Genomic DNA, 15,953 nt, shown 5'->3' on the forward strand with positions numbered 1-15,953 from the left:
TGGTTCTGCGCATAGAACCGAAGCTGTAGAGATCCTTCTGTAATTTCTGTCGACTACAATCCCAGCATGCGCAACGGATGTAAACATATGGCGGAGAGCTATGACTGAGGATTTTGACGAAGAAGTTGTGTTCGAGGTGAGTTTTCGTCCAAACACATGCAGAGAAACACAGCAGCTGATGAAGTAACGTTATCTGTCATAGATGGGGAGTTAGCAGCCTGCGCTTAGCCACACAACACTCCTCCCTCCCAGTGCCTCTCTATAAGGACTTAGAGCTGCTTGTGAGTTACTCTGGGTTTAATAAAACACAGACATTCTTATAGTATACGTTTATAATTTCTTTTTTTACGTTAAATAAAATATGTTGTAGGAACATCTGATATGGTAACAGAGCCCAGAGGTAGTGTTTCAAACCTATAGTGATCTGCCTGGCTGGACAACACTCTGGGCAGCTGTGTTTTAAGTTACAGTAAGCTGCAATCTAGTAAATAAAAAATCAAGTTAACTGAAAGTATAGACGAGTTGCTTTCATTTAAAACTACATTAAGTGCAAAGAATACACAATAAACAATAAACTGCCAACCAGACAGCATAGTGAGATGCCTACCAAAATCACATTTGGGACATTAGTGAATTGCTCTTAAAGGGACAGTTCACCCAAAACAAAAGAAAATTGTCATCATTTACTCACCCTTGAGTTTTTCAAAATCTGTATATTGGCCGATATACAGGATTTAAATATTAATATAAAATTCCGTAAGACTAAAACAAAAGGCAAAAACTGGACAACTGCTTTTATTTGAAAACATTACCTGCAGAAAACAAGGCAATCTTTTTTTATCCACCTGAAAATCGTGTACTAACCCTACTTAAAACTATTAAATAAGTCTTTATCCTTCAAGTATATTTTTTATTTAATAAACAAATTATAGATGTTCTTCCAGAGCAACCCAGATAATTGTTCTTAATAGCCACACGTCTAACAGGTCTCAAGACAAAAAGCATTCACGCAGCAGTCTGGTTCAAACAATATTGCAATATTCAAAAATAATTTACACATTCATAAATACTGTATTTACATACTGTTCCTATATCAACAATGTTTTGCTAATAGCAGTAAGTGAATGATCACGACAGAAAGATAGTACCGCACTGTATTTTAACTGTGAACAGTGTGCAGCCGAAGAAGTTAAACCAGAGAATATTTATGATATATCGGCTATAATATATCGGGCTAAATGTTATTATCGGCCGATAACATTAAAAATGACAATTTATCGGCCGATACTGATATGGCCGATCATTTATCGTGCATCCCTATTATTTACAGTTTATTGTAACTGGCCGTAAATATGGGACATGTGCTTATTCTTGGGCCCATACATTTTTATTTTGTGCATTTGTTTTATGGATGCATACAGTTCAGATATTCAAAAAAGCCTAGTCAGATTTGGTATGCTCACATTTGGTGTCCTGATATCAGGTCTTTCGCCTCAGGCCTGATTGTCTGCTCTTTCGCATCAATAAACACACACCAACCAATTCCTGTCGCTGAGCTTTAGAGCATAAAATCCACTGTTCATGACAGGTTACCTCAGCGCAGAATTTTTGTAACATAAGTACAAGAATTATAAACCTCTTAAGCAACTCAAATCCAGAGGATACAGTAATCTTGCCCTCACAGTGGTGGAAATAAACTCATGTATTTGGATCTCTGGTTGGGAACCGGTACCTGCGAGAGCGTCTGGTCTATGTCTTCTGTTGAGCGATGAAGAGTTTAAGGCTATCTGAGACGGGAGTGAGGGATGAGAGAGAGGTAAGGGAGGAAGAAGACAGGAAATAATGTTTCTACTCTGCTCTGAAAATCCTGCCTTTAACAGCCTGTGAGGAATATCTGAATCATGACCTCTTTCTGTTTTTCTCTTTTTTACATTTACTCTCACATGTCTGTTTTACAAATTATATTTGTTTAGTGCTTGTGGTATTTTTTGCACTAGGAGGATTCCTATAAACTCATGACTGTTTGTCAAGGTCAAAGGTCTCTTTGTAATATTTAATAGTGAAGATTCAATAAATGTGTATGATCCGCAAAAAAATGTGAATCTCATTGAGCTCCATGTTAAAATGGGAAACTTTACAGCAGAAAAAAACATGTTTACAGCCTGGAACAAAACATAATTTTGGTCTTGATATCTAATTTTACCCTTCATGACAACTTCATGATAATTCACCCGTTTAACTTATATTAAGCCTTAAAATTTTGCAAATTAGGTGCATGGCAACTAGAGTGACAAGTGGTTTCAGCAAAGCAGGCGCCTCAGCTCTGACCACTTCCAGCCTTTTTGCCCGTTTTCGTTTATCCGGGAGTGACGCGCGATGACGCAATGCCAAGTTGGCGACGAGCGCCTCCGCCTACTTTAGGCTTCATTTTTACTCTTCACAAACCTACGTGTGACGTCACGGACACTACTTCCATATTTTATTCAGTCTACGGTTTTGATGCATTTCCGAGTTAAAGGGAATTTCGAATGAAGTAAATAGTGACCGCGGCTTGCATTATTCACTGCAAATGTATTGGATGTATAAATACATTTTGAAATGAAACTTGCTGCATACTGACAGTTGAAGGGGAGGAGTTAACGAATGCTCCGCCCAAGCCGTCTAATTTACATCATTTGAGATGGATACACTCAAATGTTTTTACTCTTGCTGCTGTTAGTTTACATTTACTTAACCCATCCTTGTTCAAAGTACTTAAAGAATGCAAGTCACTGAATAAACGCAAGTTAACCATGTTATTTATACAAAAAAAATTTGATCTGTCAGCTTTACTTGACAAGTGTATGACTGGTCAACTTAACATTGTTGAGTAGAATGCAAAATCCTATAATATTGGACCTATTGTTGAGTTTACTTTATATAAACAAGTTCATTCAAGATGACTGGTTGAGGGGGATTTTCAGTTCCCAGCATGCTTTCCATAAAACTGCATTTAGCCAGTAAATTTCGAAATTTAGTGTTATTTTAAGTGTTTTTCAGTAAAGAAAAAAGACTTGTTTGTGCTTAATGTTCATTTATCTTTGATGTTTAAAAGAGTTTGTTGTATTTTTTAGTTTTAGGGTTGCCATTGTTCTATAGAGTGGTACACATGCTTAGGCTGTGAGAGGTTTATTGTGAGAGAATGATGTCTCTTGCATCATTCAATGAGCTTTAACTGTGCTAAGGCCAGTACTAAAATGCCTCTAATCTGATTTGCTCATTGTGTTTTGACTTGCATAAGTCTTTATATAATTTATAAATTAAAAAGTATAATTAAATATAGTTTAAAAGTACATTAAGAAGGATAAACATTGAGTTTAATTAACTTAAAATTACTGGTACAATCGGAATGGTTTGGATTTTACTCAAAAAACATTTGTGAGATAACTTAATTTATTTTCTAACTTAATATTGTTGTGTGGAACCACTTGAAAAGCTTTTTAACTTGACAATTAATTTTTAGAATGTAATAATTAGAGGGCAGAAGTGGATTTTCAGATTTTAGAGGATTATGAGGGCACATTTAGAAAAAGCTATTTACAATAGGGTTGGGGCGATGTATACCAAATTGACATCGGACGATGGCTACAGTGAAACATTGCGATGAACGATGTGTGATTGCCAAGCAGCGTTATAAAGTGAGACGAGTTTTGCACGACCTGCGCTGAAATACATCTTCTTTATACAGCGCAGGCTGGGCAGTTATAAATTCATGTGACGAAAGTGAAACATTTGATCGAATCGCGATGCTGGTGTCCAGAAATTGTATCCGACCCGTCAGTTTTTTTTGCTCTGTAAAATCAGCCAACCTGTTTATTTTATACTACTACAACTGATTGGGTATTTTGCGCTGTAAATTAATCCTACATTATTTCATACTACCTGGTAGGATAATCTGATAGTGTATTTATGCTATAAACTCATACTATGTTTATTTTAAACTGGTAGGACAATCGACAAAAAAATTTGTCGATCTGGTTTAGATTATATTCATTTTAACATTGCGGTAGGAAAATCTGACAAGGTGAACAATTCGTCAGAACAGCTCACCATCGTGATGTCTATCAGCCATAGCAATGGACGATGGCAATGTCTATTGGCCCAACCCTATTTTATAATAAACGCTGTAATGTTTCATGAAAAAATTTGGAATTCAATTTTTTTTTTTCAGTGGGACTTTAAACAAACAAACCATTATTTTGTAAATTGTGTGAAGACCCTGGATTGCATAATGTTTCTTGCAAGCTAAATTCAACATAGTATTGCGAAAAGTGAGCAAGTGACAAATATCAGTAATGGAATTTGTCAATATTTGTAGTGTGTTAATACCAGTATTGGCCAAAAATATTTTATTGGTGCATCCCTAAAATCTTTATTTATGACATTGAAAGGTTTGTTTTACCTTAAGCTGTAAAATGGACATATGGCCGGTCATGATTAAATCTCAAATAGCTTGGCTATTTTCTTAATCTTTTCTTTTTTAAGGTTTGTGAATTTTAGACATTATATAAGTCATTGCTTTATGTTTATATTTGTGATTTCTCTCGCCCTTGCAGAACTCTCCTCTGTTCCAGTATTTGCAAGATTTAGGACACACAGATTTTGAGGCATGTTCACCGGTTTCTCAGGAGGAGGAGTTAAGCGCTGGTGGAGAGGAGAGGCCATTTCCACAGGACATCCTCTCGTCTCCCAGAGTGAGTGCCAACTTTCCTTGCCTTACCTTTCTAGTACACTAACTGGATGACTACTGTACTATAGTCTCTAAAGACTGACAGCTCAGCAGAGTGAAATTACCGAACTGTGATTTTAAAAGCTACAAATGTTTATACACTTGACCTTGTTTAGTGGCTCAGGCAAAAAGGAGAGGATTAGATATTACTGAAGTAGTTTCATAACAGGTTTTGAAATACATGATCAGATTAAGAAAACCATGGATAGTTACAGAAATACACACATTCAGTTACAATAACAATGTATTACAGCTAGATATTTGCATTATCTGAAGAAAATACGATTGGTGGAAAGGTTCCACTGAATGCAAATGGAGCTCATCTCTTGCCAGAATAAAATATTTTTTGGATGCACATAAGAACAATGCTTTCTTAAAGGAACAGTTCACCCAAAATGAAAATTATGTCTTCATTTACTCACCCTCAAGTTGTTCCAAATCTGTATACATTTATTTGTTCTGATGAACACAGAGAAAGGTTGAAGAATGCTTGTAACCAAACAGTTCTTGGCCACCATTGACTACTATAGTAGGAATCATTGCTTTATAGATTTTGTTATGTTAAAACACAATAGAATATATTTTAAAGAATGTAGGAAAGCAAACTACTTAAATCGTGTATACACATTGTATTACATCTAAAGCAAAGAATAATATTCATTTTAGCCGAGTCAAATGACCCCTTTAAAGTGTGAAAAAGTTTATAGACCTCTTCGGATGATGTAAACAACGATGGTTCTAAGCTGGGCCAGAAAAACTTCCCGTTTCAGTTCTTTAACACTACACAAACGTTTGAACAAAATACAACAATCAACGATAAAACAGGCAAACAATCTCTCATATTGATGACCATCTAGCAACATCTTTGTAACCAATGACCTATATTACCAACCACCTCGCAATGCACTATTAATCACTTGCATAGTGCTGGTGTGGTTGCATTATGGTTGTGGGTTTTGCAGAGAAAAACCCTACTTACGTTTCAGAAAATGTAAACATATAGTTTATCACATTTTCTGTTTTTCTTTAGTTGACATCTTTATTGTTAAATACACAGCCACACTGAATCCACCCCCCCCCCCACTGACACTTTCTATTCAATTTCTATTCTTCAGTTGCTGACACAGATTCAAAGCATCTTGAATGTGTTTGTTGAACAGCAGTAGAATACTAATAACACGAAGAAAGAACAGCCAACAAAACCATAGTGTGCAACAAGTTTCTTCAACTTGCTATAAATAGTTTTCTTTTAGAATATTGTTCAGATATATTCCAAGTTGTGTGCCCTAAAATTTAGGCATAAAACTTGAATAATTAACATTCCTATTATGTTGTTACAAACCCATATCTTCTTCTGTGGAGCTCAAAAGGAAAATCTTAGAAGAATAGTTGTTCTTTTTCACATTAAGAAAGTAAACGTGGTCTACATTCCCAGCTCAGAACTGACAAACGTAAGCAAAAAAATAAGCAATAGGAGTAAAAGCATATATAATATTCACAACAAATTAATCAGTTTAGTCAGGTGTTTTACATTAATCAGTTGATTCAGTTTACAAAACTAATATGAATAATTTGTTGACAGATCTAGATTAATCAATGATCACGGAAGTGAAATTAAATTAGTTTTTTTGTGTTAGTTGCCTTATAGCAGATTCTATATAGAATCAATATTTTAGAAATCCTAACATTACAACTGGACTGAAATACCACACTGGGCAAGAAGGATGGATGGAGGAACTTGAGCCATATAGCAACCACAATAATTAGCAACATGCTAATATTGTTACAAACAAACGCATGCAATTCCCTGGCAACCCCCGACAACATCCTAGCATTGTTGTATGAGTGATGACTTTTGGGAAATCACCACTTACATATTCTTTTCAAAATGTTAAAGCTGTTAAATAATTTTGTTATGATGTGGGGATGGTATGATGTTATTCTTTGTACTTGATACTGTGCAATCCTGCTTTGATGTGATTTGTAACTTTCATGAATGACTCTCTGATGATCTAGGTATGGAACGTAAATAGTAGTTGATGAACTCTTGTAGTGATTGGTGTTGTCACCTTTTAAATGGGAACTTGTATTATTTGTAAATGCCTGATAAAGGTCATGAGAACGAAACATTGTTATACTGATAAAGTGTACCTCTTTGCAAGCAATGGTAGTGTGCGAGATTTCTTTTCTTTTTTGCTTAAAGCTGTTAAAAAGGAAGGAATATGTTGTGTGTGTTTAAAGCAGAAGGCTGGTGTTTGGAGGCTGGTTGATGCACTGCGCAGCCTTAGTCCACTTCATCGAGATAGCACCACCCAGTGGAAGGAGCAGCAGCTGGTGAGTGCGACACTAAAATGCATCTATTTTTTGCCAGTGACAAATTACAATGAATTTTTTTCATGAAATAATGCAGCATTTATTGTAAATAGTTTATCAATGGGGGTCATTTTAAAAATTTGTTTACCCTCATAATCTTTCCTGTAATGACTTTCCATCTTAAATGATGCTTGTTAGACGGCTTGGGAGGAGCATCCGATAACTCCGCCCCTTCAAATGTCAGTCTGCTGCCAGTTCAATTTCAAAATGCAGCTGCTGTTCTTAGACATTATAAGGATAGGTCATAAAATGCACCCTCTCCATGTAAACGAATAGAATCACGGCAAACGTTAAAAACATTCTTGGAAAAATGGTTTCTTTCATTTATGTTAATTCTTATCACGCTGATGTTTATTTTTTTTAGTATAGTTGTAAAAAGGGGGCGTGGCAAAACAATTTATTATTTGAGATGAACTCATTGGGAAATATGGGCGAGCCCTTTATACCTCAGCTCCACCTCGCAATTATTACTGTGCACACTTTGGCTACGAATGATGTCATCTGCGCAATGTCAGGTGCCATATCTGCAAAGTTTTGGCTTTATTTTTCAACAGTGGTACTGGAACTAAATGAGGAAGTGCCATCCATCGTTTTTACTGGCTAGAGTTTGCCTTCACCTTATTTCAAAAACTATTAAATGAAACCAAACAGCTGTGCTCCAGCACTGAAATCCAGTATTGCCGCAACGGTGCAGTTGACATAGTGGACGGAATGAATTCAGTAGATTAGATGATTAGATTATTGATCCCAACTCCCCAGCCCCAGGGAGATTATGTTATATTGTGTTTGTTTCTCTGCAGGATGCTGCTTTCCGCCAGTATTCCCTGCGCTGTCTGTTATCTCAGGATGTGCTGTTACAAGAAGATGTCGAGCTGATTGAGCTGTTGGATCCGAGCGTCCTCTCTCTGGGCTCAACAGATACTGTCTGCCCCAGTGCCAGCATCGGCATACCAGCACCACGCTACCTCGCACAACCCTCTATATGGTACATACTGTACACACCTGTCAATGATTGCTATATAAGACATAAATAACTAAGATGCATAAATAAGGATGTTTTTCTTATTTCTGGATGAACTTTTTCTTGATGATAATAAGAAATGGAATTTCAGGATTGTTTTATTTTTTTACTTTACAGGGAAGTTTCGGTGTTGGTCGGGGTGCTAGCCGTCCTGCTTGGTGTCTGCTGTTTTTGCCCTGATCATAAGCTTGCCTTGTGGACGTCTGTTGCCCTGGTTTGTGCAGTGTGTGCGTGTCGTGGGATGTCTCTGTGTCGCAAGGCAAGTCTACAACGTCACGTCCAATCTCTGGCTATCCAGCTGGAAGGTTTGGTGAATAACAGCCGAGCGTTAACCAGCCTGTCCCGCAAATCACTGCGTCTGATACAGGAAACAGAAGTCATTTCAAGAGGTTTCACCCTGTAAGTGTCCCAAAACGAACACATACACCCTCCATCTTTAGTTATGTTATGTGTGTGTGTTTATAGCATTATGTTTGTCTGTCTTGTCCATGTCATTTATGTTTGCGTGTCAGAGGCTATTTACATTCAAAAATATTGATATTATAAATAATTTTTGGGGGGGGATATTTTTGGCTAAAGACTATTCAGCTGCCTTTTTATTTTTTTAAAACATAGTTGGAAATACCAGTAATGTTTATAATATATTATTTCTGTTGTTTGTGTGATCTTGTTTGTATTGTGCATGTTGTATATTTTTCTTTGATAGAAAAAAAACGTGTAATTTCATCGTAATCTTCATTCACATTTCATTTTTATGTAGTTATTGTTGTATGTGATTTATGTCTGCCCTAACGGTTCTCGGACGTCTGCACAGTAGGATCATGTTTCACTTGTTAAGTTTACTCGACAGGGTGAGTGGTGCCTGTCCCTTTAACAGGGCAGGCCATCTTCGCAGTCAGCAGCTGATTGGTCTACGAAAGGCGGCCTATCAGAGCCTTCGTTGCGCGTTCCGAGCCTCCCGTTTGGCCACGTGCGTCATGCTGAAGTCATATCCTTAGCCAACGGCAACTTGTATTTCACCCCAAATAAAATATATAATTCATTATATTTAAAAAAAATGTTAGTTAGTTGTTTTCAGCATTGTTGCAATATTTTCTTGACTATTTAACACATTTCCCACACGTAACTGTTAAACATTGTTCATTTAGTAAGAATTAGAGATTTTCATGCAAATGATTTACTGGCATTTTTGAACTTGTAACATCTAAGTTGATGAATCTTTGACTATATTTTACATTTCCGCTAAACTCCGAGATAGACAATGTCACCAACTATGTGTCCACCGTTCCAATCAGAGAGCTGGGTCTCGGCCTGGGGGTGGAGCATCTTTCAGATGAGCAAGCACAAGACTTGACCAATGATTACAGTCTACCTGCGCTCAAGGTTACAAAATGTATCATTACTGTTCATCATCACACTGTTGGTCTGGGAAATATAGCACTTTTTTTTTCAGACTTTTGATATTTAATATTTGGTATATTATTTAATATTTTATTAATCAGGGCTGTTAAACGATTAATTGCATCCAGAGTAAAAGTTTGTGTTTCCATAATACTTTATATGTCTGTGCACAGTGCACATTAGTTTTGTATTTATAAAAACATACCCATTATGCATATGTTTAGGAAACATATACATATCATTAATTGTTTATAAAGTATTTGAATTGAAAATGATTTAAATATATATATATATATATATATATATATATATATATATATGCAAATATTTCCTAAATGTATACATGTATGTGTCTATAAATACAATAAATAAATAAATATGCACAGTACACAGACACATATAATGTTAACACAAATTTTTATTCTTAATGTGATTAATCCGTTAACAGCCCTAATATTTATTGGGAAATGCCTTTATATTTGTAATCTTTTTCAAACTAGCCATAATTTGGACCAAACAACTATTGTTGCTAAGTAAATTTAGAATATCTAATGAAAAAGTAAAATACAATAAGGCACCCGGCAAATAAAATAATGTACTTTTACCAATTTGATAATGTACCAATATGTACCAAACATGGCAAAAGGCACTCCGAGACTTTAATAAACACGTTTTTGTGATGACGCAACCAAAAATGTATTTATAATTTTTTTGTAACAACAATTTAAGGGAACTGACTCATAGTTCACTGCTCTTGTAGTTGCAAATAGTTGTAGGGTTCATTAGAATTCGCTGGCCCAGCGAATAAAATCCACAATAAAATCATCACAATGTTGCTTATTTAGCTTGTTAAAAAATTGCCCTGCCATCTGTTGATATGAAACATATCAGTCTGCTAAATACCATTACACTTGTTCTTCAAATTGCTTTGCAGATGTTGTTCCAGTTGTGGGTGGGGCAGAGTTCCGAGTTTTTTCGGCGACTAGCTTTGCTGTTATCTCCTGGGAGCCAGGAGCTAGACTCCAGGTCCACCCCCCTTACATATAACAGTGTCCCTTTGATTACCGACTCCCTCCATCGAACCCTGGCCTGTTGCCTTGGCGACCTTCAGCGCAGCTATGACTTCCATCGCTACTTTGAGACCCAGCACCAGACAGTGGGCTCAGGAAAAAATGCCCGTGCCCGACAGAAATGTAGAGAGCTCAATTCTCTGCACACTTCAGTCCGCAGTTTACAACTTCACCTGAAAACTCTCTTAAACGAGTATGTAACTCTTCATTATTGCTTTCTCAATAGGTTTGCTGATATATGAAATAAAAATGCATTTAATATAGTGCAGTCAAGTCAATTAATCACGATTAATGGATTCCGTAATAATCAATGAATCTATTCAAAAGTAGTAGAAGAATCTATTCCTAAATAATCGATTAATCAATTCAAATATATTGTTTATGTAATATGTGTATGGCTAACATTTATTTTTGAATCGATCAATTGTTTTTTTTTTTTTAAATCAAGAAAACTAAGTACATGTATTGCTAGACAGAAGTGCAAGAAAATTCATCAATCAAGTAATTTTTTACATTTTATATTTATGCATTTGGGAGATGCATTTATCCAAAGCGACTTACATTTGCATTATACTATACATTTTTGTCTTAGTATGTGCAATCCCCTGGGATCGAACCCATGACCTTGGCGTTGCTTTTCCTTTTTATGTTATAAAAACCCCTTTATGGATGTTTCTTATAGGGTCATAATTCTCGAGGATGACTTGGAGAAATTAATGGTTGCTAAGGAAACAGAGGAGATGACGTGTGCAGGATATCAGGAGCTGAGGGAACGTTTACAGCTGTTGCAGCCACACATGCAGGCCAGCACCTGCTGCTGGGATGACACGCTCGCACAGGTCGACCGCATGCTGCGCAGAGTCTCCAGCTGTCCAGGTCAGAGGTCAACCTCTCAACCAATAACAGCGGCATGTTGTTCATAAAGAGGCCTCTAAAAGATGTTATAGTGTTAAGCCCACCAAAGTAGATAACTACAAACATGAAGTTTCAAAAATAATTTAAGATAATTATTTAATATTTAATATGATTATATGTAATATTATTGTTTTACCTTTTAAATATTACAGTATTAAATATACATCTATATATATATATATATATATAATTGATATAATATATAATTATATTATATAATATATAATTTAATAGGTAACTGATATTATTCCAAATTTCTTCCTTTGTACTCATCAGAACAAAGACATTTATACATGTTTGGAAGTAATGTCAAGTAAATGATTATGGAATTTTCACTTTTGGGTGAACTGTCCCTTTCAGAACAAATTTTTTGTATTTCAGTATAATAACCCTGTGTTCTAGCGTGTATGATCATCATTTGGTGCGTCAGTCTCTGCGTCTTGTCTTTGTGTCTTGAGACTATTTTTTATTCCTTATTTGACCGATTTCCCTCCCTGTAGTTATTTTAGGAAGCGTAAGGGAAGTAAGAGGGTAAAAAGAGAAAGGGGAGATTTAGTTGGTGATGTCTTTTGCAGAATTAGGCAATAATGAATTGAAGTTAATAGTCACATGATGTCCACCGTCACTCGATGAGTTTCCTCTGCTTGTGGTTTAATGCAAAAAGTCAGCTGTACAGTTGTTTGATGGTGCCATACAACTGCAGCTATTTTAAGACTAGTAACTTCATTACTCTGTGTTTTGAAGTACACAGTATCCACAATATACACTCCAGATCGAGTAAAAATTGGATTTGGGGAGTAACTTGATTTTGTCTGGTGATTTTATGTGGAAATGCAATTTAATAAATGGTTCAAATCCATGTGGGAATAATTTTAGTGTGTGTGATGTGAGTGGTTGAAAACAAAACATCTACCAAAAGCAAATTGTGGTGTTTTATTTAAATAACAATATTTTAAATAGTAAAATGTGCTATTTTTCTGTAGATTTTACTTCTAAATAATTAGTTATGTCGTTATCTTGTGTTAAAAGAAGTCACGCACATAGTCATATAGTGATTTTATGTCTCAGAAGGTTCTGAACCGCCGGAGGAAACCGCTTTCCCAGAATCCCCTCCCAGTGCCCCAATTGCACACATACAGGACAGAGACCCCATTCCTGAAGAACAGGTACAGTTTGAGTCTTCACATCATTTAACATAACTCCATAAAAACCTTGTTGTTGTTTTTTTGTCCTATGTTGTTATCTTTTTACATCTTGTCCTTCTATGAATGCTTCATTATTACGCATACACATATATATATATAAGCAGCACATAACATGCTCAAACAAAAAACGCCATAGAAACCTCTTAGAACATCGTAGCAATCTCGTGCTTAAACCATTAAGAACACTTTAGTAAATGCTTAGCAAACCCTGGCGACCATTCAGCAATTGCAGAACAGTAAAATAGTTTTGCATAGGCAACCCCAACTCGCACTCTCTAAAGAAAATGTACAAGTACATTCTATAATACAATAATAGCGATATAATGTCCTTGAAAATTTCTATATTTTTGGACACGTGAATGGCAAATCCAGCTGATTTGATTGTTGTCATATGCAGAAATAGTCATAAACAGTTAAGTTTGTTTTAACAGGCTTAGTTTGAATAAATTGCTGTTTTTCTTGGTCAGGAACTTGAGGCCTATGTTTCGGATTCTGACTCTGAGACAGAATGGAGGGCGACCGCAGACATGTTGTCGCCATGCGAACTGGAGAGGCAACGGCGGGAACGAGAAGAGTCGAGGCGCGTTTTACTCGAGCTGAAATCCGTCCTGGGAATCCGAGCCTCGGATGGAGAGAGAGACAAACGCAAGCGTCTGCTCTTCAGCGATCAAGGTAATACACACAAATGCGATAACAGAAAGTCAGCGGTTACTACTTCCAAATTCATTCCAACCCATTCATATGTTTAGGTCTATTAAAAAGACTGGAAAATATGAAGATGGGTAATTCCACTCCATCTTAACTCACTGTATTTTTTGTTCTTTTAGCTGCTCTAACTCCATTCACTAATGAGAAGCCTGAAGAAACGGAGACAAACTCTATACAGGCGTGTATTTCGGCAGAAGCTACTACTAACACAGGAAATCACATTTCCCAAGAAACACAAGGGCAACTAATAATAGCAGAAGAAGAGAGGAACGATTGTGAAAACCAGACTGACATCATGCGCGAAATGGAAGAAGAAAATTTTTTAGTGACAGAATTTTCTTGTGGTGAATCGGAGGGGGTAACCGATGCAAATAATGTCATCTGTGGGGCGGAGACCACAGAGGAAACGCAGCTCTTCCAATCAGATGGGCTTATTGAAGAAGGAACACATCCACTACTCGCAGCAAGGGTTCCCACGCTTTCAGTGATTGACAGGCTCACAGAACTGCATGGCTCAGAAGCGCTAAGTTTTAGCTCCGCTTTGGCCGCCCAGGTAGCAGCGCGTTCGCATACGTTCACACACATGCAAGAATGTACCTTTGGGGACTCCGAGGACGAAGAGGAAGTGACATCACAGGAGGGGAGAGAAACTGAGGAGGACTGAAACCGCATTTTCAAGACCGCCAGAATATTTATTCTTGTGTTTTAGTTTAATTTATTGAGCTTGATTTCAGGTCGCTGACATCATTGGATGTAGCTGGTGTGTGTGAATCTGTTTTGGTGTGTCTGTGCTTTGATGTGTGTGTATGTTTTAGAGAGCTGTATGTTTCATGGGACATTCTTTGTCCACGTTCATCATGACAGGCCTCAGGTACAGACTGGCAGACGCTAGTACACAAAATAACACCAAAACGGACACATGTACTCACATAACACATCTACGTCATTGGCCGTTGCATACCTGTACTTAGATTAATGAATGTAAATGGTACAGAGTCTTATTTTAATTCCCATTTATTGGGGTAAACATGTCCAGGTCATACATCACTCCAAAATCAAAAGCAAATGATAAACTGTATTTTGCATGTAGAAAATAAACCTAGCTTAAAAAAACTATTTTTTTCAGACTATTAGTAATTTTTTCATTAACACATGATTTAAATAAATTACAATAATATGCACATTTTTCCAAATTTTATTACCACAAAAAACTTTTAAATAATAAAATAAATGTTATTTCTGTGATGCAAAACAATAGGGATTAACCTAATTTATTTCAATTGTGAAATATTTGTTGTACTTCCCTTAGTTAATACTCGTGTCGGTAAACTTGTGGTTAATGAATTGGTTAATTAATGGAATCCAAATATTTTCCTCATTGTTCAGTTTATAACAAGCTCTTTTTATACATCATTCAAAATATAACTTTACTTTGGCTTTGGGGTTAAATTATGACCCAGACATTTCAATTAATTTAATTGCACATTTAAGCAAGAAACATACAAAGATATATATAAATGGGAATTATATATGTGTGTGAAGTTAACAAATAAACCATAGGTGCATACTATGGTTTGACAGAAAAAATAGGAAAAATTTAACAATGAAAATAAATCTCTCTTATGCTATTTTATGTATAAAATATAAACATTAATAATATGAAATAACAGTTAGTGTTCTGCATTTCCTTTCGAACCATAGTACACAGTTACGGTTTATTTATCAACTACCCTATATACTGATGTCCTACTGGATTTTAGCTGGTTTTTGGTGACCTTGAAAAGACAGCATCTTTCCTCTCACAAAATATTTGCATATTTGTTTATGTGTCACTCTTTAAACAAAAAATAAAAATATGCCCTTATTCCATTTCCACATCAAACTTGTCTGTTTGGACACAGCTGGATTTCCTGTGTGACCATGACAAGGTAATTTTTTTTCTCTAAAGAATGTAGAATTTTATAAGTATACTTGTCAAAGCAGTTTTTAACCCTTCACCTTCCCTTTATTTACAGTGGTTTGCCTTATTTTTGTTTCACAAAGAGTATATCTCTCTTTGGCATCATATATTCTGCTCATGTACAATTGTGTTCTTTATTAGTTGTTGGGCCCTTTTCCAAGTACTGGCCCTAAAATATTACTCTAGGCCTTCCATATTGTCCAAATTTAGACCCTAATATACACTGCATTTTATTTGCCTTAAACACTCTTTGCCCCGGAGGTGTCATTGCACTTTAGAATTACACTGAAATGTTACATTGAGACAGAATGAAGGAGAACTTTATGAAAACATTTGATCCTATGACTCCACATTTGTGTGTAAATTGTTAGTTGTATGTTTACCACTCTTCATTCATTTTTTTCATGAATATGCATGACTTGCAAGCCCGTCTTGGCAGTGGCAGGTTATATTTGACCTTTTTTCGGAGGGTCGTGTTTTTCCTCCATCCACATTCCTTCATTTTGTTTGTGAAATAAAGTATATGTACATA

General features: G+C 36.0%; 1 protein-coding gene across 8 annotated transcripts; it reads left to right on the plus strand.

The window, feature by feature from the left end:
- Positions 1 to 15,953, plus strand: vezt (vezatin, adherens junctions transmembrane protein). Of its 8 annotated transcripts, none has more exons than XM_056749035.1 (12): positions 1 to 136; positions 4,596 to 4,733; positions 7,010 to 7,102; positions 7,942 to 8,126; positions 8,280 to 8,561; positions 9,001 to 9,149; positions 9,397 to 9,545; positions 10,498 to 10,826; positions 11,316 to 11,509; positions 12,617 to 12,714; positions 13,221 to 13,425; positions 13,581 to 15,953. In XM_056749035.1, exons 1-12 carry the CDS (start codon positions 101 to 103, stop codon positions 14,123 to 14,125), a joined length of 2,403 nt encoding a protein of 800 aa, XP_056605013.1. In that variant the 5' UTR covers positions 1 to 100; the 3' UTR covers positions 14,126 to 15,953. The 8 variants fall into 8 exon arrangements, with proteins under 8 accessions (XP_056605013.1, XP_056605017.1, XP_056605015.1 ...); XM_056749039.1 differs by having other exon boundaries at positions 18 to 136; positions 9,013 to 9,149; XM_056749037.1 differs by having other exon boundaries at positions 18 to 136; positions 7,013 to 7,102.

Source organism: Triplophysa dalaica, chromosome 5 (assembly GCF_015846415.1).
Source record: "Triplophysa dalaica isolate WHDGS20190420 chromosome 5, ASM1584641v1, whole genome shotgun sequence".
Classification (NCBI taxonomy): domain Eukaryota; kingdom Metazoa; phylum Chordata; class Actinopteri; order Cypriniformes; family Nemacheilidae; genus Triplophysa; species Triplophysa dalaica.